The 26,041-nt window shown below is 37.9% G+C and overlaps 1 protein-coding gene across 7 annotated transcripts in view; it reads left to right on the top strand.

Moving 5' to 3' along the window:
- The first annotated feature begins 1,271 nt into the window (after positions 1–1,271).
- CC2D2A (coiled-coil and C2 domain containing 2A) overlaps positions 1,272–26,041 on the top strand; it is a 63,438-nt gene continuing 38,668 nt past the window's right edge. For 3 of the 7 annotated variants that reach the window (XM_049791720.1, XM_049791700.1, XM_049791710.1), the window contains exons 1-12: positions 1,609–1,752; positions 10,272–10,360; positions 10,873–10,974; positions 12,831–12,932; positions 13,755–13,931; positions 14,103–14,256; positions 15,663–15,799; positions 17,304–17,435; positions 19,332–19,541; positions 22,199–22,305; positions 25,203–25,343; positions 25,754–25,910. In XM_049791720.1, the coding sequence (XP_049647677.1) occupies positions 1,710–1,752; positions 10,272–10,360; positions 10,873–10,974; positions 12,831–12,932; positions 13,755–13,931; positions 14,103–14,256; positions 15,663–15,799; positions 17,304–17,435; positions 19,332–19,541; positions 22,199–22,305; positions 25,203–25,343; positions 25,754–25,910 (1,551 nt within the window). In that variant the 5' untranslated portion in view covers positions 1,609–1,709. Of the gene's footprint in view, positions 1,359–1,608; positions 1,753–8,190; positions 8,461–10,271; positions 10,361–10,872; positions 10,983–12,830; positions 12,933–13,754; positions 13,932–14,102; positions 14,257–15,662; positions 15,800–17,303; positions 17,436–19,331; positions 19,542–22,198; positions 22,306–25,202; positions 25,344–25,753; positions 25,911–26,041 lie in introns of those variants that run through there. The other 4 variants (XM_049791693.1, XM_049791728.1, XM_049791734.1 and 1 more) reach the window with 4 other exon arrangements.

Genomic DNA, 26,041 nt, shown 5'->3' with positions numbered 1-26,041 from the left:
ATTAAAAAAATTCCTAAATGCTTGTAATCAAATACAGCGACTTTCTAGGGTGAACAAAGCTGAAGTGATTTTGTGGGTTCCTGGTTTGGTAAAATTGAAACCGCAACCAAGCCCAATGCTGGAAGCGGAGGAAAAAAGGGACTGAACATGTCTCGGTGATCAGAGTCTTACAGCTGACTTTATGGACCGTAGATGGGTTGCTTATTAAAATAAAATGTAACAGGAGTGTTCATACAGTGTGTACAGGCCCACATTATCCACTTTTATATGGAATAATTAAGTAAATGGATGCATATTTTTTTAACCATTCCATTCTGAAAAAAATATGGGGTTTTTTAAGTACTAAGGCTCTATAGTAAATGGCGTGTCATTTGAGTGTTCAGGGTGCAAAGGTTATATGGAATGTCATCTCATGATCATGAGGCACGCATTAAAGCATATCTCTCACGAGTAATTGCTGCATTGCTTGTGACAGCCAGGTGTCAGCCACCAGCCAGATGAACCGCAGTGAAGAATCCCAGATGATAATCATGGAGGTTAGTGTCAACTGACTCATTGAGACAAAAATGGCATATGATGGTTTTCCACTGAGAGTAATAGGAATCTTTTATAGGTGTAAACTGCAAAAAGTGAAATAAGTAAGTCAAGAGTGTCTTGCAAGCTCTTGTTAATCCTAGATCAGTCAGTACCATTCTAATTAATGCAGGTTTGCATCATTATTCATTCCTGTGCAAATACACTGCAACCATAGATACCGTATGCTGTGAAATAGGCACCTTTAATGTGCATTTTTTATTCTATTTCATATTGATCCAACACTTAGTTGATTAAATTATCTTCGAATTACTGGTTGAATGTATTTAGTCTTGAGTAGGTTGCAAAACCAAAAAGTTACCCTGTTTTTTCACCAGTGAAAATGCTTCTGAAGTCATCATGTTTGAGCTGTGACTGGTGCTATCAATAAAATGTCAGAAGGGGGGAAAAAAGCCCCAGAAACCTCTTTGTGGTATGAGGAGATAAACTGTAAAGATAAGGCAAGATGCTTTACACCCGTCAGTAAGGTTTAACCTTGCTAACAAACAGCAGTGTGTGCTAACTTCAGCCAGCAGCAGGACTACAGCCTGCCAATGGCATCAGTAGAACATATATCTCTGCAGAAAACTGCTCGAATCGGGTATTTTGATAGACCAGAGGTTACTCCCGCGGGTCTGGGGGCAGGACCAGCCTCTATCCCACAGCGTAGCGCTCTCTCTCTCTCTCTCTCTCTGTGAAAGGAGGAGTTCCTGGGTGAGGACCCTGCTCAGGTGGAAAGGCTGAGGAGGACCTTGACAACTCGCAGGCACAGGAGGAAGAAATCGGTGGGCGCCTCCCGTTCAGCGTCCCGCCCCCCACCCCGTGCCCAGCTTTGGCGGCCGCCTCAGCCGCACCCTCCGCCGGCGGGTTGCGGCGCCTACCGCGCATGCGCGCAGGGCGCCGGCACGGGCGGCGCGCACGCGTGCTGGCTCTCTCCCCCCCCCCCCTTTCCCCCCCCCAGGGTCGGGGTCCCAACGGTGGCGGCTGCAGGCGGCGGCTGCAGGCGGCGGCCTCCCTTCCTTTCCCTTCCCGTCCCGGCTCCCCTCGCTCATGCGCCGTCCCTTTCTGTTCCACCGCAGCTGCCGGAGGCCGTCGGTCCCACCGAGCCGCGGGCCGAGGAAAGGAGCCGCGCCGGCATGGCGGCAGGCCCGTCCGACGCTGCCCCTCAGGCACTGCGCGGTGAGTGACTGACTCCCCGACGGCCGCGGCGGGGCGGGGCCGGGGCGGGGCGGGGCGGCGCGCGCTTCCTCCATGCTCCACGTGGCCCTGAGCCGCCGGCGGCTCCGGCGCCCCGCGGGCGGCTCGGCGGCGGTGGTGGTGTCCCGGGCCGGAGGGACAGCCGGGCCGGAGGGACAGCCTGCCCCTGGCCGCGGCGGTGTCCCGGGCCGGAGGGACAGCCGGGCCGGAGGGACAGCCTGCCCCTGGCCGCGGCGGTGTCCCGGGCCGGAGGGACAGCCGGGCCGGAGGGACAGCCTGCCCCTGGCCGCGGCGGTGTCCCGGGCCGGAGGGACAGCCGGGCCGGAGGGACAGCCTGCCCCTGGCCGCGGCGGTGTTACTGGGCTCGGGCGTTTCCACGCTGAGATTGCCTTCAGCTCACGCACGGGGGGGGGGGGGGGGGAGTGCTGCGGGATCCACGCGTGAGGGGAGGGGCGTGGTGCGCGCGAATTACTCTTGCCCTTGAAGAGCTTCCTGAAGCTCGCTTTTCATTCGCAGCGTTAGAGCAGGGGTGGAGGGCTGCCCGTCGTGAGCCGAGTCAGCTCGGAGCGTTATGCAGAGCGCTGGGCTCGAAACACGTGCTCCTGTGGTATTTAAATATGAGGAGATTACGAAATGTTCTTACATAAAATGGGCAACATTTCTCGCAGGTGTTACTGTAGACATGCAGTGTTTACATACTTGAACGTGAACGTCGTATTTTGTGCTTGAAGGGTTATTCGTGCTTATGACGGTGTATGGATTTATTGATGGGCAATTTTAACTGTCGGGTGTGAAGTACTCGTGAAGTGGGAGAGTGCGAGACAGTGGTACAGTGGGAAGCTGTCAGAAGTGAATGTCTGACTGCGTTCCGGGCTTGGAAAGAAGAGAAGTTGTTGGTACTTGAAAAGTAATCTTGAATTTCTTCAGCAGAATCTGCAACGTTCCTGTTAAATACTTAGGACAACATTAATGTTGTGAATCTTGCTACATGGTTTTATGGGCTTACCTAAACAGGATGCATAAAAGAGCTAATTAAGAACCGAGTGTTAAGAAGTCAATAAAACAAAAATCCAGTGGACTACAAACATACTTAGTTTTTCATCAGTATCAGGGTTTATCAAAATAAAAAGTATGTGTTGTCGTTAAACTCATTTTAGCAAAATATGGTATTTTTTAGACATCTGCAATTTAGTGATGTTTCCTGCTCTTTCAAGGTCTGTGTACTTTTCTTTTGAATGTCTTTTGAGTCTTACTGGGCCGACTTGTGCTGGGAAGTGATATGCTGTTGACAGATAGAGTCCAAACAGTTTTTAGAATTGATTGCATGGAGAAATCAAGAGACACCCTCTAGTGACGGTTGGTTTTTTTTTTTTTAACAAAAGCTCATTTTCCAAGAATAAACAGAACAGCACAGCAGTACTCTAACACTAGCCATTAGTTTCCTTATGTGATAAATGTTTTATTAAGTATTTTGTTCTGTTATTTGTTCTTGTTGCTGCTTCTGAAATCCCTGTAATTCTGCTAATTTTGTTTGATCGAGTGAAAAGTACTGCATGTAGTATTCTGAATAGACTGTATAATTGGTTTACTTAATTGCAGTATAATTTATCCATCTGACTTATTTTTTTAAATTAATTTTGAGAAAGACTGCACCTTGAGCTGGAGTCTTCATGCATCTATCTGAAACTTATTTCAGGTGTGTGTCCCCCTCCCTCCCCCCCCCCCCGAATTCAGTCTTGACAGATTTATACATAATTTAAATTTCCATCTTCTGTATATTAAGCTTTTGAATATGCTGACAGTGGTGTTTCCTATTGTGTTGCCTAGTCATAAGGTGAAAGTAGGTTTCATTTCAGTTCCTCGCTGCCTTTAATAGACTGATGATCTGTCTATGAATTTCTGCTTATAATTGTCTTGGCAAGTGATAACTAACCATATAAAAAAAAAAAATAAGTAACCCCCCCACCCCCATGTAACATACTCCCATCCCCACCCCATTTTCCAGGTGCCATTGAAAAATTCTACATAGGCTGTTTCCACTATCTTGTTTTGCTTTTGCTTTAGCGCCTGTGATAATACATTGCCTCTATTCCTAGGCCTTTTCAGTTTGTCATGGTTGTCACCATATTTTTTCATTGTTTATGTTAAATTTCTGGTGTTAAAAGTATACATGCCCCCACCCCACCCCTTTTTATGAAAAGGAAACTGTATTCTAACACAAGTGGGAAGTAGGTAAAGTTTGTGGAATTATCAATTAGTGACGTCCCTCAAATACTTGGTTTATTTTATGCTAGCATGGTATGATCATTTTCTCATTCTGGTCCCACAGTGGCAAACTTATTTTGAAACATATCCATCAACTGTTTCCTTACTTAATATTCATCATAGTCTGTGTTTGTCCCTATTAGTCTTTCAAGCGTTCAGTCAGTGTCTGCTATTTTTTAATGCAGTCTGTTTGCAGAAATTTATTATTTTACTATAATCTAATTATGCATGTGCTTAGATGCCTGTATACCTTTCTTCAATGGAAAGACTTGGCTATATGTCAGTCCGCTAGTCAAACTAATAAATAAGACTTGCAAAAGAAGAATTGTTTTAAATAAAAACCCCATGGCTGATAGTTATTCCCTTGTGAAGCCGGGACAACTACAGTGTTACAAGATCTTTTTCTTCATTGTTGGGTTTTTTAAAGTTGTTAGTTATTTGGTTGCAGTTTCTGGAGTGTCTTACTATGCATTTATGCAATGATTGTATCCATGAAAAATACAAAAGTGTTTCTAGGACCTATGCTGGAAGTTACTGTTCTCTATTTTCTTTCAGGTAGCTGATGCTTAGTCACAGCATGAATTGCTGTCTGTCTGCTTTCCTTCATGCCTGGTTTCTGCATCCCGTTCAGATACGAGACTGGTGTCGAGATACTTGCAGCAGTTCTGGGCCTGTGTCAGTGTAGAGAGCTGTGAAGTCACACAGAGATCTAGTGGGTTTGGGCTCCTCCCAGTGCAGGTGAAATCAAGGGAGAAATTTAATAGATGACATTTTCAGGTTCTCGGTTTTGGTTTGACTATCCAGCAAGCTTATTAGGTCTGCCCGAAGTAAAATATGGAGCTATTGTAGGATAATGACACTTCCAGTGTAAAACGTGGTGTGAAGTTTTTTGATACAGGCCTGTAATGGTTATCCTACGAAGTAATGCTGTCATGGATATTAGTCTTGTTCTTTCACTTCACAAATATATTTTGAAGTTAAGCACAAATCAGTTGGCTGCAGAGCCTATTCACATAAACAGGACAAAAGTATATGTACAGAGAAATAAAGTAACAAAAAAGTTTTTTTTATGTGGTCCTTTTGTCAAGGAACCACAGGATCCCACAATAATTGGTGCATTGACTTAATTTTACTGCAACTACTAAAGCCTTTAAATGTTTTTCATTACGTACAGGAAGGATAATTCCCCTGTTGTGGCAAGGAACTGATTCATTCGTGAAGCATTCTGCATACAGATCATGAGTTCTGATGCTTTAAGAGGTGCTTAAAGTAGTGGCAGATTGTTTCTACCCTAATTTTGCATGTTCACACTGTTCATTCACTTTAACCTGGCTTGTCTGGAAGTGTTTACAAGCAATTGTCAAGTACTTCAGAAGATCAGAAACAGATTCTAATCTGTTTCTTTCTAGTTTTCATTTATCAGAATGGAACTGAAATGAAGCATTTGCTCCAATGAAATAGAATATGTTTTTACGCACTAACTGAACAGAATACAATGGTAGAAAGAAGTCACAGAAGGGAAATCATAAGGTAACTTCAGACCAACTTTTCCCCTTAAGTCATTTCAACTTTATTTAAGTCTTGATACCTGGTTTTGGTGGGGGTTTTTTTGGTTGGTTGAGTTGTTTGGGGGATCAGGGTGTGTGTTTTTTTTGGGTGCGGGGGTTGTTTTGTTTTTAACTTGAAAGCTTGCACCATTGAAGATTCCATAACTATTTAAGGGACTCAATTCTAATGCTAGAATACCCCAAAAGTTAAAAAGCTTTTCCAATGTGTAACCACCTTCCTTATTGCAATTAAAGTCTGTCATTTCCATCTCCAGCAGACACAGAGAGCCTTTCTGTGTGCAGCAGCCTTTGTGGGCTTGAATTTGTAAAAGATGTTGAATTTTTTTTCTCCATTCCAAAAACTCTTCAAAGTCAGTCTTTGAGCAAATGTGACTTCTGACAGTTCTTGCCTGCATGTTGTATACACAGACATTATTCCATCATTCAAACCATTAATAAATATTTTAAAGGTGTTAGATCGAGTCAGACCCTTAAAATATCTACTCAATATGGGGTTTGAATTTATTAACTGTTATTTGCTTATCTTTTTAAATTTGGGGTTCCAGTGACTTGCATGTGCCCCCTTCCCCCCGCCCCGGTAATTTGATCAAAATGTTTCCTACTGAGATGCTTTCTATAAGGCAGGCTCAAAAGCTGAGATGTATGCTTTTTCCATTATTCAGAAGAATGGGTAGAATATATGTTGAAGAACACTAAATTGTCTCGATAGGTCTCAATCTTGGCTCATCTAGGTCTTCCGTTGCTTATTATTTTACTGTTTTTTAGATATTCACAAATAGGCTGAGTCTTTTCTGTAGAGAGACTGACTTGTGTAAGCTTCTGCAGCTCGCTCTTTCCCATTTCTTAAAAGACACTTGCCCAGGATTTTGGAACTTGCCTGTTCTCCATCATTTCTCAGAATCACTGACTTCTGATTTTGCTACAGTCAGTTCATTATTGGATACCCTGCAAGGATGGTTTTTAATTAGCTTAGTCTGATGAATATTTATCTAGATCTTGTTCTCTGTTTTGTCATTAATTTTTTCCCTGTTCTTACTTATACTGCATTCCTTGCTAGAAAAGACAAAACGCAAAAAGGCTTTTCTGTGTGTCATGTCTTAGTGTCTCTACTGAGTACTTGGTTATTTCTGTCTATAGTATTCCTCTTCGTAAGGAAGTAGTTAATGGATGCTTGCTTTTCTCATGTGTCTTATGCTAGTGATACTCACTTCCTGCCTGTTCTTTCTTTTGAAAGTTTCCAAATACAACGAATGCTTTTTTTTTACAAATACAGGCAGTAAATTGTGTAATTGGAAAAGATTAAGACTCTCCCAAATATTTTGATGTTTCTGAGTAGAATTAGTAGGGTTTATCTTAACGTTTTTTTCTTTTCTAAATGGCAGTGGGCTAAGGTCATCCTAAAAATTGGATTGCACTTTGACTTTGGTATAGTACGTAGCCTTTAAATGTTTAAGTTGTATATTCAACATACAGTATTTTCTGCCTCCGGTAAAGCTCTTGGAATAATATTGAATTAGCCATAATGTGATATATGTTGTGTGACATTACCACTTCTAAGCCCTTACCCTTTGCTGTTTTATCTCCTTTTCATGAATTTAATGCCTTATATAAACCTGAAATCACCCTTTACTTAGACCTTGGCAAACAATGTTCTTTTGTAAGGGCAAAGAACAAATCAGTGTTTGGCTCAAAGAACTGACAAGTAATATAATTCTATAAGTGGAGATAACTAGAAAAACTTATTTACCCAGAATGTCATGTGTTCATAGATTAAAAATTAAAGAAAAAAAAAAAAAAGCCATGCACCACAAAGCACATGTGCGAAAAGAGCTAGTTTTCTCCTGATAATCATCTTACAGTTGTTCCAGTAAAAGTACCAGTGTGTTTTGTGTGGAACAATGGAGCTCCTTGTGGAAATAAAAGCTAGTTAAAAAGTTCAGGAGGAAAAAATAAGATCTGAGCATTCCATATATTAGAAGGGATGTAAAACACTTCTCTTTAAAAAGTTAATATTGCATGTATCAGTCAAAGTTAAAGTTTTGGTAAGCTCCTGAGAATTTCCAGGTGAACTCCAGCGCTCCAGTGAGACTGAAGAGGTCTGTGCAGATGGGGAGACAATTACGTAGCTAGAATCAGTTCTGTTAATGAAGAAATGAATTGGGTCTTTCAAAAAGAAAAATACTGAAGTGATGAATTTCTAAGCTATTAGGTATATAAAACCATGTTTTCAGCTAAAAATATTTTTCAGCTAAAAATATTCTGGAGACTTATATAAAGAGGATAACCTTGACTCTTTTACAGTGGTAGTGCAATCCAAGAGAAGAAGATGGGTACCTTCTCAAAATACTGCACAGAAGATGATCATAATTGTGTTTAACACACAAAGCTTCTGGAAGTGTTGCCATTTGCTTACATGTACAATCTAATTTATATTCTGCATTTAAATGTTTTTCATTTGTGTTTATGTGAGAGGTTAGGTTGTAGGTATCCACCCCTTTGTATTTCTGACCCAAAGAGCATAGCTTTTCTGTAAGCAACTGGATAATTATTCTTTTTATTTAGGTATCAGGGAATGCAGTAGGGTATAGGGTCACCCTACTGATATTTACTGAATCTACCTGAGGAAATCATAATCTAAGAGGATTTCATATGTGAAAGATAAGGGAGAGGAATGCCATCAATCCTTCAGAGGAAAAGGAGGCCCTCATAAGTTTGGTTATCAAAGATGTGTTTGTATTCAGTTTTAATTATGGAAGAAAAGCCTGGGTTTTGGAGGAGCAGCAAGTCAAAGGCTGCAACAAACAGTAATTCTCCTTTTCCATAATCATACAATTACCCAAGTCATTGTCCAAACCTGGTATTTACTATCTATCAAAAAATCTAAATATATGCCACTGATTTAAAACTCAGATTTGTATGTTTCACAGGATCAGCAGAGAATACTTGATCTTAAAGGATGTAGAGTTTTGATGAGTTCTTGGGGTTGGAGGGTGGGCTGTGGGATTTTTTTGTTTCTTTCTTTGTTTGAAATCAACTCCAGGGGTACAGCTCTAGTGATGGCCTCCAGCTGGACTTAACACTACTGATCACAACCCTTTGAGCCCAACAGTTCAGCCAATTTTCAGTCCACCTACTTATGTAGTCCACATTTCATCAGTTTCTTTGTAAGGATGTTACAAGAAACAGTGATAAACAACATCCCCTGCTTTCCCTTCATCTACTAACCCAATTATCTCATCACAGAAAGTTGTCTGTTGGTCAGCTAGTTTTTCCCCTTCATAAATCCATGATGATGACTCCCAGTTTTTGTCTTGTACTTAACATATCTGTCAATGGTTTCTGGGATTATTCGTTTCATCACCTTCTTGGGCATCAAGATGAGGCTGACCAGCCTGTAGTTCCCCAGATTCCCCTCCTTGAAGACGGGAGTGATGTTTGCTCACTTCCAGTCCTCAGGAACCTCCCTTGATCATCACCACAATCTTTTAAAGATAATTGAGAGTGGCCTTGAGGTGACAGTGACCAGCTCCCTCAGCATTCATGGGAGCATCCCATTAGGACCCATGGATTTGCGTATGCCCAGTTTGTTTAAATGTGGCTTACCTGATCTTTCTCTGCTGAGGATAACTTTGCTGCCCCAGGGTTTGCCGCTGGTCTCTGGAGCCTGGTTTTCCTGATGGCAGTAGAAACTGAGGTGAAGAAAGTGCTGATTACTTGTGTCTTCTGTGTCCCCTGTCACCTGGTCCCCTGCCCCATTCAGCAGCTGGTAACTATTTTCCCTAGTCTTCCTTTTGCTGCTAATACACCTGTAATATCCCACCTTGCTGGCCATCACATCCATTGCCAGATTCAAGTCCAGGTGGGCTCTGGCTTTCCTAAGACCATCCCTGCATGATTGGACAGTGTCATGGTATTCCTCCCAGCTCACCTGTCCCTGTTTACATCTCTTGTAAGTTTTCTTTTTATGTGTGAGTTAGTTCATCCATGTAGCTTCCTATGAGTCTCGCTTGACTTCCTGAGTATGGGGACAGACTGCTCTTGAGTTTGGAGGAGGTGATCTGTTGATTTCAGAGGGGTGGCACAAGTAGAGCTGAGAGTAGCTTGGGTGTGAAATGCGAAGTTATTTGATGATGCTGTCAGTCATATGTGGGACAGGGTAAAATGCATCTTACTATCTTGATTGTTCTAGAGCTATAGCACAAAAACACAGCTGGAGAAATTAATATTTTGTCACTACAAAAAGCAGGTAGCTCTAAGCTGAAAAAGGAAGCAAGCCTGTAAATGCTTTACTGCTCTGATGAAACCTGTATCAGGATTTATAGCACATCACCATTCAAAATTAGATCTAGGCAGCTCTGACTAACACCTTGTAAAATGCCAGGTAATTCTTGATGAATTTTTAATAGAAAAAAAGTGTGTATATGCTTTACTTAAGGTGGTTCATAGTGTATAATGAAAGGTAGATCCATTGCAGTTAAAGGCATTTAAGTGATAGTCTGTAAGGTCTGAGTTCCAAAAAATGTTGCATTGCTTCACATTTTCTCATGCAAGTTCTTTCTGTTGGAACATGGGACTCTGTATGGTATATATGGTTTTATTTTACATAATTTTAAGTTTCTTTCAGAAAATACGTGATATAAACACGTTACTTTGTTTTCTCTGTTTCAGACTTGCCACCTGTTCCTTCTACATCGAGGACAGGCTTTGCAGAATTTTCTGTTAGGGAGCGAATGAGAGAGAAACTAAAAGCAGCAAGGGTGAGAATCCTTCAGAAGTCCTGTTCGGTTGACTTTAGTCTTATAAGTACCACCCACTTCATTTTGCTTGCTTAGTGCTATGTGAATCTTAACTATCTGCTTTTTTTGTTTCTAATGCTGAAATAATACTTTGTTCATCAGCACAGTTATTTTCCAGTGTATTTCTATTGCTGTATTTTTTCTAAAGTTTATATTTAATTTGTTTGTAATAATATAAAAGTTATCATTGTTTTATAATTCAAATGATACAATCATTACAAGATCCTTCTGTGTTTTTGTCAAAAAAATTCTTATACTACTTTCAAAACAATGGATTTCCATGTAAGTTTACTGAGCCATTTAATAAGTGGTATTAACATCTAGGTCTTTAGAATCACTTAAGCTGATTATACAGTTAAAAGACTCTGTCCCTAACACAAACATGCATAAGTTGTTGAGTTCCTGGGAATTATTGTAGCTTTAGTTTTACTGTATTTCTATTATAGCTAAGATTTGTTTTGTTGTTTGCTTAGTCAAAAGCAGAAATTACTTTATTGCAAGAAGACCCTAGTCCACAACCAAGGCGTTTAAAAAGCATCAGAGAAAGGAAAACAGATTTCAGATTGGATAAAGCGGTAAGAAGGTGCATTGTGTCTTGCTATTCTGATAACAAGAAAGTGAGTGTGAAACACGAAATAAATCAAAGACTGCACATAGTCTTGAAGATCAATTTCATTTATTTTAATGGGACCAAAATTATACTATTGTTTGAATTAGTAACTGGGAAGGAACCTTTCTGATTATTGCTTTTAATGTACATATTTAACAATAATAATTTGCTTTCATTGTAGTACAGACATCATGTGAAACTTTTGGCATTTACAAGTTCATGACTTCTGTTGCTTAAGATGCCTTGAAGTATTTAAAAGTTATTGTAACAAAGGACCACTGTATTATAGCTCTATATACATTCACACAGTGTAATTGCTAAAGGCTGGATATTAACTTTATGTTATTGTACTGTATTGTATTTCCTTGTTACTATTTTATATTCAGGTTTTTTTAGTATAAGCATTCTTCGTTAGAAAATGGATTTAGTATTAAAAAAATTATAACGGATGTGCCTGTGCAGAACTTGCACTCAGATGTTCTTCAGAATTCACAAAGACTTTGCTTGCCTGTAGAAAATGTGTGCCAAAGAACATGTATGCCTGGAAAATAACAGCATGTAGCAGTGATGTTTTTTTCTGGAATTCCAAATAATATGAATTAGCCTGGCTAAATTGCTTCTCTAGGAGAGAATTACCTATTCACATAGATTGTGGGAAGGTTTTTGGCAGTGTTTCGTCATAAAAAGTAGTTGTCATAGCTTTCAGTTAAGTAGTATTGTTTTAATATGTTTGTATTAGGAAAATGTTGAAGTGATACCCTTATTAAGTTGGTTACTAATTTTATATAAAGTATATCTGAAACCTTCTGTGTGTTGGTTTTGTTTCCTGTACTTGTTTACACACATAGGAAGTATTGTTTTGTTGTTAAACAAGTAGCCATCAGATTACCAGGGTTTGAGATTTTTTTTTTTTTTTTTTTTGCTGTTATTATTTTGAAGTTTAGGTTGAATAGATGTAAACTTGAGAAATGTCTTCCCTTAATCTAAGAATTCGGGCCACAAGGAGGAAAAACAGATAGAATGTTAGATGTGTTTATGTTGGCAGAGCCTGATGAAAATCACTTTGAAGCACTTCAGTGAACTTGCTGAAGCAACCTTCGAACCAGTGATGTTTACAGTGATCTATGTGTAGGGACAGATAAGGCTTTAGAAAACTGGAAATGGATAACCATGCTACCTCCTTTCTTGAAAAGGTAGAGGAGTATCACCCATACAGTTTTACAGTAGCCTAGCAATAATTGTTTGAAAGAGAAAAAAACAAATAATCAAGTCTATATTTAAGTACCCAAGCAATGGACACCACCTTTTTTGAATAATACTAAATAGGTTTTTGCTTATTGCAGCAGGGGCTATATAAGAAGCTGGCCTTAACTCCTTGATTCCCTTCCCTGGTCAGCAGTGTCTGTCAGCAGCACCCTTGCCACTGCTGCCGGGTTTGTAGATGGACAGTATTGTGTTGGTACCCCCTTTCTCCCCCTTGTGGAAATTAGAATGTGGTTGCTTGTGTTTGGGAGTACAGAAACAATGATCTCATCAGCAGCGAAGAAAGTAAGCTAACATTTATGCAGTGAACCATTTCTTGATACTCTGCAGTCTTATTTCTTCACCCAAAGGAAAAAGGACTTAAGTGATAATTAGATGTACCCTTTTAGAATAAATATAAAATCAGTGTAATTGTTACCACAGTAACTGTGTTTCTTTTTTTTTTTCTTTTTTGCCGTGAAAATGCAGTATCTAATCTCTGTATTCAGCTATTTGTCCTTTTTTTTAATGAATCAGTAATTGTATGCTATTACTTATTATGTATATATTTTTATGCAGTCTGATAATGATAAATTTAGGGAGATGCAGGAGGATGAATCCCATTTACCATCAAAAATGAAATTTCGTGGTTCTGTAAAAAGGCATAAGCAAAAGTCAACAGTAAGTACCAATTCCTTCATTTCAATAACTGATATTAATTTCATTTAAACTCTATATAACTTCATGATTCCGTCTGAAGAAACAGACAGAATTCAGTCTTAAACGGTGGAGAGGGCTTTATTTAATTTAAAAATTCGCAAACAGTATATGCCAACAATTGAAGTATAAAAAGGGACTCTTCATCAAATATAAGAATGGCTTTGGGTCAATTGATTTTTAAAAAAAAAAATCAAGAAAATCCGTCTGGATACAATTACTGGAGCTTGGAAGGAAAATGTTTCTTCTGTTTAAATCCTTTTTATTGAATGCCACCAGTTGGCAGTTAAAGCAATTTACAGATTAGTATATTGATATTTATTAATCACAAAATGCTGCTGTTAATTCTTTTATTAGAGGATTCATCCTAACGCTAAAGGGGCCTGAGTCCTTCAGAAGAAAAATGCCATTGGAACTTTTTTCATATCGTTCACCTGCATATCTGTATTATGGCCAGAATTTAAACTTTGGCATTTCTCATTCACAAATTGTTCAAATTTAAAGCAATCAGCTGGTTAAAATTAAACCAAGTAACTTTTTTTAGTAAAACACTGCAAGAAATATTTAATGGAATAATAGTATACCAATAGAGAAAGTTGCATGTATCATATAAAAATTTCAGTCAGCTTCACCATTTGGGTGAGTTCTCTTTGCAATAAAATAATTATTGTCCTGTGACAAGTGTTTATACAGGCTGTTATTGCTACTATTAGTAGAAAGATATCTTCACTTGCCCTAAATTTCTTATAAACATCATATTAAAGTATCTTTCTGTTCTTTTCTTAGTTCCAGAATGATTTTCCTTCTGCTGAAGAAGCATATAATTTCTTTACCTTCAATTTTGATTCTGAACCAGAGAGTATAAAGGCTGGAGCCAGGAAAAGGAATGAATTAAATGAAGAAGAGGAGGCAGAAGAAGAATGTGTAGAAACCCATGAGGATGAACAAGAGGAGGATGAAACGGTGTGAACTATAGAATAAATGTTCATATTTTTATTCAGACTTCTTGAATTCATTTTAATCACCTAATACAAAACGGCAACTTTTGTTTCCTTAAAAATTCTTAAAATGGAGATCTTTAGAAAGTATACTTTCAGAAGTAGACTAACAGAGATGTTTGCACTTAAACTGTAGGATGAAGATGTACGCCTAGTTAAAGATGATGATTTATTCATTATAGGGCAAACTGCCGAAGATTTTCTAGTAATGAAACCTGCTGATTGTGAAAGCTACTCTGAGCAACTGAAAAAGGAGAAAGAATTTCTCTTCACTCCCAGCATGCTAGCAGGTATGAAGATTGTGCTTATCCATTTTGTTCCTGGATTTTGCATAGCATGGCACCTTTTGATCTGCTGAAAAATCTTGTATCAGACTGTCTGTGGCAGTAGAGAGATACTTACTTGCAGTTCTCTGACACTGATCATGCAGTCAAGTCTGAGAAGGTCTGACAAAATGGACCAACTGGGAGCATGCACATCTTGGCAGATCACCAGCTGGTATGCTAGCAAGTGAACTCAGGGCACATGGGTTGCTCCGGCCTAATTACCTTAGTGCTATCTGTAGTAAATCAAGATGGCTGGTCCCTCTTTCACTGGGATTTAGCTATTACATTATTTAACATATGCAACGGGTTACTGGGTACACACATTCAGGTACTAAGAGTGGCTCATGCACTGTACATTATAATTTACACTGTTTCTTCACCTGGCCACATCTGCAGTTTTTTCCATGTGGCAAGTTTGTCAAGAGTCATGCAACATAAAGATTTTTGTAATTCAAGGGGCCCTTTTCCCAAAATCTGATTTTGTGAATTGGAAGTAGTTAGTCAACATTGATCATGTCTCTGACCTTTTTGCCTTATTCCCATAGAACTGCAAAGTCTGAAAAAATTGCTTTATAATATCACTTGCTATTTAATATTTGAAGTGGAAGAAACAGAAATTGTCTCTCTGTGGTCTGTACCAGAATGGTTTCGGCACAGCTTGCAATGTGATATTTGACATTGGGTGGCTCTGTTTTTTCGTGTCTTGTAACTTAGTTCTGACTGCTTCCATTATGGTCCACTGTATTCTGATTTAGGGCATAACTTCTATTGTAACCCTCAGTATAATCTCTCCCTGTTTTGAGGTTGCTTCTTGAAAAATACTGAGACCATACACACCAGTGAAATAATCCTGCAGGCAGTCTTTAAAGAATTCCACCTGGTGTTACTGGGCTAACAAGACTTTTTATGCATGTTCCATATTTTGTACAAGAGTAGCTTAACCAAACTCGTAATAGTAGACGGATTAATCTTAGTTAAAGGTTCACTTTATATGGGAAAGGCTTAGAAATATTTGTCTGGTCAGTTGTTGCTGCTAACAGGTTTTTACATTGTTATGCAAGAAGCCATTAAAACTGAACTCCACTAAGTTATTTGAAGTATTTTTTTGTGAGGAAATGTTTAATTATCTGTTTAGAAGACTTGTGACTTTTATGATAGATTTAAACTATGGATCTCTCCTGGTTAAGAAAAGGACCTGTATTGGTTATTTTTTTTTATTATTTATTCCTAGTTAGGAAAATATTTCTCACAGCATGCTTAAATATGCAGTGCCACTCATTTTAAGAATGACATAGGCTCTTAGAGAATTAATAAACTAAAACTACAGTTATAAGGTATTTTACATGCTTTTCTATTTAATTTCTCATTAGTGCCCCCTTCTGAGAAGATGCCTGGAAACATGCAGCCTAGGTACCTTGAGGATGAGGGTCTTTACACAGGAGAAAGACCTTTTGTGTCACAGTCTAATCAAAATATTTTAGAAAACAGAATACTCAGACAGGAGCAAGTAAGTCATCACCACCTTAGCTGTCTTTTCAAAACCCTTTATTTATCAGTATTTTATTTTGTTATATTTAAGTAGGTAGATGGTCATGGTAATATGGAGCTTTCATCTTTAAAATGCTTAGCAGTATTAGATGTCAGGAAATCTGGATTTTTGTAGGAGTGTGTTTTAGTGTATCCCAATAGTCAGAGCACCCGACTGGATCTTAGAAAAGCGGTGTCTTTTCCTGGCTCTGCTCATAGCCTGCTGGGGAAGAAATCACTTCATTTGTCTGTGCCAGAGTTTAGTTGCCACTACAATAGGGGTAATTATAATTTACTTTTTTTAATAAAATGCTGTGAGAGCTAGTGGTATACATAAAGACCTATGCAACAGCTGGGCATTGTTGTTGCTGTTTACTAGAAGATCATAACAAAGGGAAGCAATATGGAATGGCTATTTTCTGTGTTCACTGAAGATAATCTTAAGAAACAGACCTGTAGAAACTTACTGATCAGACTGTAAGGGCGATTAAATACTGGTATAGGTTATCTGGAGAGGTTTTAGAATCATTTTAGATTTTTAAGAATGACTTATGAAAATACCCGTGAAGGTGGCTTGGATATATTTTATCCTGCTATATTATCCTCCTAGACACAGTAAGGTGTGTATAATTTAGTAGACTTAAGCTACTATACAGCAGTTGTCCTTTATTATGATTCTATGAATTCTTCATGGGCTAGCAGAGGTTCTTTTGTGAGTCAGATTGGGAATATTTGTATCTAAAATTTTTAACTGGCCAGCTTCAACCTAGTTAGTTTTCTGGTTTGCTTCACCATGCTACCACATCGATGTTTGGTTCTAGGGTCAGCTTAAATCAGGTGAGGGAATAAGAGGGCAGGCCAGCATCTTTTAGCAGCTGCACTGATTTAAGCTGTTCTTGAATCCAGGTCATGGGAGCAGAGGGATGAATTAGGACAATGTTTAACACGTGAAGCCATGGATAGCAATTGGTGTGCAAGATACTTACCTCATCTGCTTTCATAGATGCTGTTTAATTTGTTCAGATTGTGGACTGGAAGAGTTGAGAGATGATAAATAATGTCTCCAAGCTGCCATTTAGCTCTTTAATTCTTTGCTTTATGATTTTTATAATCCAATTTGAAGATGTGAGTGGCAGTCTTGTGTAAAACATTACAATTCAATTATAGTGATTTAAGAAAACATTTAAATGTTAAGTGATGTAAGTGTTGATTATTTTTTTTCTTTCTACTGTGTAACATTGAACATTGAAGGAAAAAATTCAGTATATTTAAAGTTTGAGCAAGCTCTTGGTCTTTTGGTTTCAAAACTTATGTATAGTATATTTGAAGATTTCATTTTGATGTCTTAGAAAAGTTTTGGTTAATTGAGTCATGAACAATTCAGTCACCTTTTCTTCTGTAATTGTTTTTCATAAGAATTATAATTTTGCAAGTTATTTCTATATAAAGTAAGAAACGATATAAAATTATGTTTTTATTTGTAGGGGAATGAGTGGTTTGGTGACGATGGCAAAATCTTAGCATTGCCTAATCCAATTAAACAGTCTTCTACTAGGCCTCCAATATTCTCATTGGAAGAAGGCATTGCACCAGAACTTGAAACAGTGTATAGAAAGGTAGGCATATTTCATATATGTGGTTTGTGAGAACCAATATCCCAGTTCTTCTATACCAGAAACCCTGGTGACCCGAAGGGTTTTGTGCTAAGAACCATAAGAACTGACTGCTTTTGGGGGTTCCACAACTGGTCTTTAAATGTGCTCTACTTTTTCAAGTATGTTGCAGTAATGCATACAAAAGGATGAAGAGTTTAGCCAGTAGTACTGGGTTAAAATAATAAAGTGACAGTCCATGACAGATTGCTTCGCGTCTGTGAGTCACTAAGGTCTCTATAAGGCACCCTTGGATATTCTCATGCCAAAGTAGGGTAGTTCCTATATTAGTGTATCTATAAAGCTCCTCATGGTAGAAGCTGGTAGATAGACTTGGTGATCAGGACAGAGGTGCTCTCTGCAGCTTAAGAGAGAAATAATCGAAGGGCATGTGCATGAGGGTTATTTTACAGTGATGAAACTCCTCCAACGTAAGTCTTTACATGCAGTTCACTCATGTAGAAAGCATCTAATTTTGAGTTATGCTGCATCAATTCATATCTCTTTTTGTTTTTTTCTTTTTCCCTCAACCATAGCATAGCTACCCTGCAAACAGCAGTTGTAGTGTGCAGTCAGTACAAATCAAAACAATTTTTAATTAAAACCATTCAGCAAGCTTTAAGCAAGCTTTAATTATTCTGCTTGTTAGCACTCTACTACCCCCTTGGAAAAAATGGGACTTTTTAGACTTTAAAGTAGATTGTTCTTTTGGGACACAAAAGTGTTTCTGTCTGCTGCTGTTGAAACAGATTTGAATGTTGCTCTTTAATTGATGCTGGTTATAAATATGCAGTTCTCAGGATGGATCTATGCAGGGTGTTTCTGCATAGAGGAGAAGAGGTTGCTGCTTAGATCTTAGTAAAGATAGGCCAAGAGAGCTTATGTTTCAAGAACACCACATTTACATGAACAGTGACATGTAAATACCCAAATCACTGTTGAAAGAAAGACATTAAGCTTAGGGGTCCTCTATGGGCACAAAAAAAAGGCATAAGGAATTCAAATCTTTCATTTTTATGACAATTATGTCATAGTAAACATTTTGATGAGAAACTGAATGTGGAAGGATCAGGTGGACTTAAGTGTGTTTTGTGGCCATTTGTACCAGTCCTGTAGAAGAACTATGCAATGGCTGAATTCCCCTCTTAGTCCCCCTTTTTCCAGTTCTTACGAAGGGACTGCAATAAACACTTTTATGGTACCAGAATCTCTCTGATGAATCTCTTCTGAAGAATTCTAAGAGGGGAGCAGCAGTAGTTAGGCAGGAAGTACTGCTAATTCTCTTCTGATTTCAGTAACCTGAGGATATAAGCCATGATTGCCTTTCAATTGAAGCAGACTCTTTAAGCTTTGTTGCTGAAAGCTTTCATTGGGTTTTGTTGGTGTGAATTTCCCTGGTGTTAGAATGCGGAAGCAAATAATATATTTCCTCTTCTGCACAATCCAAATAGTCTACAAGGAAAGCTGCTCTCTGAGAGCTGGACTGTTTATCTTAGAGCCCAGTCCTAAGAGGAAATAAAGTGATACTAAAAAACCAGGTAAAAAGAGAACCAGCAGGCTTTTCTTTTTCCAATTCAATGTTATCGTCTTCATTGCTCAGCAAAACCTGCAGTACAGGCAGATGACTTCTTATTTCAGCCTCATATGGGCTATCAAAATTCTGTTGTGTAGAATACCTGTGATGGTTTTATGCCACCCACTCGTCAATAAAGCAAAGAGGTTACCGCAGAAGCCTTTACAGTTTAAGACTCAGTAATTAGATGTAGGCAGTGCTAAATGGGTCATTTTCTGTCACAGGATCTCTTTGCAAGATGGTTTTGTCAGGGCTTGTAAATCCATTTTATTCCTTTTTTCTTTCAGGCAATAAAAATGACAGCTGCCAATCAGTATCTTGTTGGACCTGGAGATTTTCAGGGGCCATTTCAATTGGATATTGATATTTCTGGACTGATATTTACCCATCATCCCTGTTTTAGCCGTGAGCATGTGTTAGCAGCTAAATTGGCTCAGTTATATGATCAGTATTTAGCAAGAAAACAGAAGAATCTTACCAAACTTCTCACAGACAAGGTATTTCTGTTCCATCATCATAGCTTATTGAGATAATGACATGACAGTTTAAGGTAAAAGCTGAATTTGTTTCTTCAGAGTAGGGCGATGAAATTCTAATTGTTATAATGAATGGCATTTTGTCAGAAGGTAAAAACCGAAGTATTTCACCTAGGGTTGCCATGTGTTCAGTGCAGAACTGCATTTTTAAGATTATTAATTTCTTTGATCTTCTATTTAAAATAAACTTTATGCAGGTTCTGAGGTAAAGGGAATATAATTGTTAGAATATAATAACAATTACATAGTGTTCCTTAGAGTATCCGAAATGTTTTCCAGTGAATGACAGATAAAACTTTACAGGATTGTGCACAGCAACTCTGACAGGCAGACAACAAAAGACAGTATTCAAGGATGGAGGGAAGTTAGTGAAGTTTAGGTTCAGTTGTTGATTAAAAGTAAAAGAAAGCAGTTTAATTTCACCAAATTCTACAAAAGTTGATGACCCATTTCTGGGTATATATCTGTGACAGATGCTGTGTTTTAAATGCATACTGTTGTCACATTGACTGTGTCACTCTTGTGACATGGCAAAACCCTAGGCCAAATGTAAACTCTGTTCCTGACTCTGCTACTGACTTGGTGGATGACCTTGGCTGGGCTGCTTACCCTCTGCGTACCACCACTCTTCCTCCATCTGTACATTGGAAGTAATGGTAGTGGTCCTCTCCGGTATAAATTTGTACATGAAAACTTGGCATTGTTAGTACAATTCCAGTATCATCAGGGCACACAAGAATACTTTTTAAAATGCTTTTAAATCTGAAAGGATAACAATTCTTTAGAAATGTGAGGTAAATACTGGGATACAACATAGCTCTATGTAGTAGGGCTGGTCTGTTAAAAATCAGTTTGATTATTAAGTATATATAAATTCAGATTTCCATAAATTAAAGGTGATGATGATTTTCTACCTTAAAGGGCTATTATAAGGGAAAAATAATCATTGTATGCAAGGTCATTTTTATATTAGTGTAATGAGTGTCAGTAGGTGCTGTACAGATACTTCTGAATTTTGGTATAAAGCATTAGGATACAGTTCTAATGCTGGACAAATATTTCATACAGTGTCTCAAAAGAATTCTTTGTTATACTTGAATCTGTCTTACTTTTGAAGGATTGGCTTTAGTTTTCCATGAAACGGTGAAATAGGACATTTGTGTTCTCCATGCCTGCATTATAGGAACCTATGTGTGGAAGGGATTTCCTGAGCGTTTCCACAATACTTCACATTGTAGGCAACTGCATAATATATTTTTCATAAATGGATTTTAATAGTTAGGTATTCTAGCCACCATTCTGCTACTGACAGGCAGTTTTAAAACCTGTCTCCCAGTCATTATTTAATAGCCAAATTGTTCTTAAGCCTAAACAACTCTTCCTCCCTTTTCCCTGCCTCCCCGACATGTCCCAATGTACTTCTCTTTATCACTTCTGATGCTTGCTCATTGTATCTTAAAATATATCACCTTTCAGTCCTCACTTTGGCAGCCTAAAGAAACTGCACTTTCTGTCTCCTTTTATAAAACATGCTCTCTGTGCCCCAGATGGTACTAGCAGCTTTCCATGTGTTCAGTTATTCTTTTTTTCAAAATTTCTTTCAATATCTTTTTTTATACTAGTGAGTTTCATTTTGTGGTTGCCCATGTATGTTTTCAGCTGTGTGCTTCCTTCTTTCCAGTTATATTGTCTCTCCAGTTTGATAGATTTGTTTAAAAAAAAATCTTTGCTCCTTGATTTGTAACTTCATTGCTTCTACCTTGGATGTAGTTGCTTTCATTTTCTGCAGTGCCATTAGCCATTCTGGTTTCACATTCAGTATTATCCTTAAGGAGACCTACAGCAACATAATAACAAAAACTTTAGTTCCTATCCTACTGCTGTTCCTTATTTTTCTCTCTTCTCCTAGCCAGTCCTTTACATTCTCTTGTCTTCACATCCATGTATATTTTTGCATTCTCCTAAACTAGGTGTCCATCTTCCATATAATCATTTGATGCCTATTTTCAAATCCTAGTTGAAAAGGTGGCTTCTTGGCTCAACAGTATGGCTTCCAAAGTGCATTTGAACCGTATCATTGTTTCCAGTTCTGTCTTGTCCTTAGACCTTCTCTTCTTCCAGTTGTTAAATGCAATATTTTATGCTTAAATGCTTTCTTGCAAGGTGCCCAGCTTCTGTAAGGCAGTCATCAAATCCACAATCCACTCATTTTTGTTGTTTATTGATTTTCTAGGGTTACCTTTAGTGGCCCTTCCTAGATCCAAAAAAACCTTTTCTAGAAGGCATTTTTTTTGGCAGACTCTTTTTTTTTTTTTTTTTTTTTTCCTCTTCCCCTTTGATTTCTGAGCTTTCAGAATAATCCCTGGATCAGTCTTTTCCTCTTGTTTAGATCTGTCACAGTGAACAAAGTCAGTAAATCTCCTTCATATGTCCAGGGATCCTAAGCAGAATTTCATTTTGAAGAATTGACACCTCACAGAAGTGGCAAAACCCTGTAAATACAGAATCAGGACAATTCAGTTTTCTGTTACGAAGTTACTAGCTCCTTCTGTCAAGGCACATTATGCTGTATGCCTCAAATGTCAAACCATCTGTTAACTGTTGTTTGTCCATTTAAGCTGCATGCTTTGAGGAATGCTGTGGAGTGTAGTATCGACAGTGGTGATGCTGGAGTTCCTAGACCTGTGGCACAACAGAGCATACCTGAATACAAAATTGAGATCAGGTATGTATGAATTCTTTAAATCACTGGGTTTTAAAACTGTATTCCTTTTTTCCTTTCCATGCTGGTACACAATATGATTCATGTCAGACATTTACATTCTGCTGTAAATAGCTCTAGAAGAGTTTTGAGGGCTTAGGAGTTCTTATTCATGAGTTGAATAAAAAAAATTAAGAAGAAAACATATCTTAGGCTGAAATTTTCATTCAAAAGTGGTCTAATTTGATTACCTTTTATTAATTACTTAGTAACTACTGGCATGTTTTGCACAATAAAATAAGGTTTCAATAGACATCAGCTGGATGCGTGAAGTTCTCGCAACAATGCAAGTGGTGTAATTTCTTGAACAGACAAACCCCCTAGTTTTTTCCATCTTCTTCCTCATTACACAAGTGTTCTTGATTCACTTCCCATTCTTAGGTATTTTGGCCATGTTTTTGCCAATGGGTTAATATTGAAGAAATGGTAGAATTTTGTTTTACAAGATTGCAGTTATTATTCTTGGACAGTAACTGGGTAGTAAAAATATATTGCAGTTTTTGGCTTGGTAGTGAAAGTTAGTATTATTTTTGGCAGATGGACAGTGGTGAGCTGTAAGTGTAAGCAGTATGATAAAAATTAAGTTATTTTGGAGATCCATGCTGAACAGTCTTTTAACTAGTAGACACTTAACAAAAATCTGAAAGTTATTCACAATCTGAAAGTACGCAATAATGTATTAATTTAAATAAACAGAAGTTTAGGCTGATGTAATGGGTCACATGATAATACAATATTTTTAAAAAGGCAAATTTTTTTTAATAACAATTCTACTCTCAGCCTTGAAATCTACATCTGCTTACACTTACACATCCACTCACTACTCTTAGTTTTGGAGTTGCTTCTTCAGATTTTCATGCTTCAAGTACGCTGTCTTGTAATACACTGGTATCTGTGCAGGACATATAGAAATCTGTAATGTATTATTTTATACTGAAGGCAAAGTCTTCCTTCCACTGAAAAAGGAGTAGATTTTACTAATACTGTCTTAACACATCTGCTAGGGGACTAGGAGCAGGAGGTGTGCAGTTACCATACAGTACCTTGGAGATAGGAGCTCTCACCAGGGAAAGCATGAGAATAGTAATAAGAAGGTTCACTGTGGGAATGAGATTCTTCGATTTTGGCACCAACCCTGAGGCTTGCTAGATGTTTAATTCCAGTTAGATAGAATATTCCTTCTGGGTATCTTAAGTGTTTTTCTAGGTCTTGAGTGCTTTAGTTTAGTGTCACACTATTATGAATCAGGAAAAACTTAGTTGAAATCAGTGAGATCAGTGTTGTATAAGTAACGTGAGATGAGCTTGGCTGAGATTATTCTAGGGCTTCTCATATCTGTAATTCTTTCTGGCTACAGCTCTGTTGTTGGAAGCTGTTACACATATGAGGCTCGGATGGGCTTAGGAATTTTTACTGCCATGGTGTTTAATACTAACTTGGACCACATATGTTGGTAAAAACATCTGACCTGCCTTGTCTGTCTTTTAACATTGCATTTCCCTTATGGTCAATGTAGTACACTCATGAGAAATTACAGATGTGTAGAGAGTGTAGCATGGAAAATAATCGTTTCCTCCACCCTCCAATAACATAATTGATGTGTACTCTTTGCTGTGTGAAGATCAGAGCTGTAGTTTTCCATTGGTTTGAGGAAGAAATGTCATCTGAATACAGAAAACTTTTGCAAATTAGTAATTTAAGCCCTACTGTCCTTGTTTGAGGAGGAAGCCAACGTATGCTGCGGATTGCAGGTTTCAGGCTCTTCTGGCTGATGTATTTTAGCAGAAATGATTCTCTACTGAAAGGTCCTGCTTCCAAATCAAATACATTGGATAAGTGTAATTACTGACCTATATGTTCCTCATGCCTTTAAGCTTCGTCTTCTAGCTTCATCTGGTAGACAAAGAAGAAATTGTTGTTAAGCTGCATGGATAAGTAATAATCAAACTGTTAGCTAATGAAGTGGAGAAGTTACTCGTATTCTGGAAAGTCAGTATTTCTTCTTTGTTTATTGTTTTTACAAAATTTGCTTATGCTTTTAAATAATGTGTGATGTATTTCTTCTGTCAGCTCTAACTCTGCCTCCCTGTCTTCCGCATTCTGTGAATATTCTTAGTAGTAATGTGTTATTTTACATCTTTTTTTCTTTTTTTTTTTTTTAAATCACATTATTATTACTAGACCTGTTTAGCTATCAAGATAGTCCTGGAAATAGTCTGTGCTGGTGCTGCATAGACATTTACACCGGAAGTGTGTGTTGGTCATTAAAAGTGCTAATGAATAGCTCTTTTACAAACAGATTAGAGGGTGGAAATGTGAAATACCAATTCTGAGGCAAAAAAAAAAAGCCTTGTTAATTTTGTTTGTGTTAAGAATCTTCTAGGGCTGTCAAAGGACTTCTGTTACTTCATACATACTACATTACTTCATCTCTGCAAGTCCTTTTTACTGGAGCTACAAGCATGTTAAGTTTAAAACATATTTTGTAATGTACGATTGTAATAAGCATTACTTCATGCAGCAGTGTAGGTTTCCTGGGCTCTTGTTTACATGAATTGAATTTAAAATGTTTTTAATGATGTACAGCTGTAATAAGCATTTCAGAAAACTTTGAGATCTCTAGAGAATGAACTGTAATTGAAGTCAGATTGTCCAAAATGCAGGAGACTAGAGTGCAGAAAGAAAACAAATTCTGCCATCTTCAAGTCTGAGTTTTATGCTTCTTGGATTTAAACCACTGCAGCCATCAATCGAATTGAAACCCACATCACTTGGCTTTTGGTTTCACAAGTTTTCACTCTATTGTTCCACTGAGTTAAACAATTCTGATTGATTTTGTGCATATGTATATATATTTCTAGGCAAACCAGAAGACTTCGTGATGCTGAACAAGAAAAAGACAGAATGTTGCTTAAGACCATTATAAAAGTTTGGAAACAAATTAAATCCCTCCGTGACTTTCAGAAGTTTACTAACACACCCATGAAACTTTATTTGAGGAAGTATGTTCTGGTAACACTTTTTCTATTTCATTTGCCAGCAGTGGACTTTTAATTCCAGTGGACTTACAATTCTGATATGAAGGGTGCAAAAGTAAGAATTTGATGGCACTGGTTGAGCCTGCCACTATTCTTTTTGAGTTTGGGGGGGAAGGAATGTTAAAATAACAAGTAACTACTGTAACAGAAGGCAATTTCTACATGGTAATGAGTAAAGAAGAAGTAATTATATTCATTCTGAATAGTAACCATCTGCTATCAGCTGTTACACAATCTATGCTAGTATTTTTAAATAGAACACCCTTTTGATATAACGAAATTAATTCATGGAGAAGTAGACTTAGTTATATTTTATAGACTTAATTGTAGCCCTTATGTTAATTTATGCAACATGTTGATAACTTGTTTTGAAGGGAAGAGGTTGATCAGAGATTAGATGAAAAAGCATATGAGGCAGAAATTCAGGCTGAGATAAATGAATTACTAGAAGAATGTATGGAAGAATATGAAAAGAAAATGAAGGAGTATAAAACTGAGCTACAAGAGTGGAAATCCTGGAAGAAGACACAGGTTTGTTTAAATCATTCAGTTTCACAAAAGTAAAATTATTACTAAATGTGTTGAAAACTTGTCCTTCTATACAGAAATAAATTAAATTTCAGGGTAGTTATGCATATATTTTGTAATGTATTTGGATACAT

This window comes from Accipiter gentilis, chromosome 3 (genome assembly GCF_929443795.1).
Source record: "Accipiter gentilis chromosome 3, bAccGen1.1, whole genome shotgun sequence".
Lineage (NCBI taxonomy): Eukaryota > Metazoa > Chordata > Aves > Accipitriformes > Accipitridae > Astur > Astur gentilis.
The sequence above is the reverse complement of the archived record's forward strand: the minus strand, read 5'-3'. Positions and strand labels throughout refer to the sequence as shown.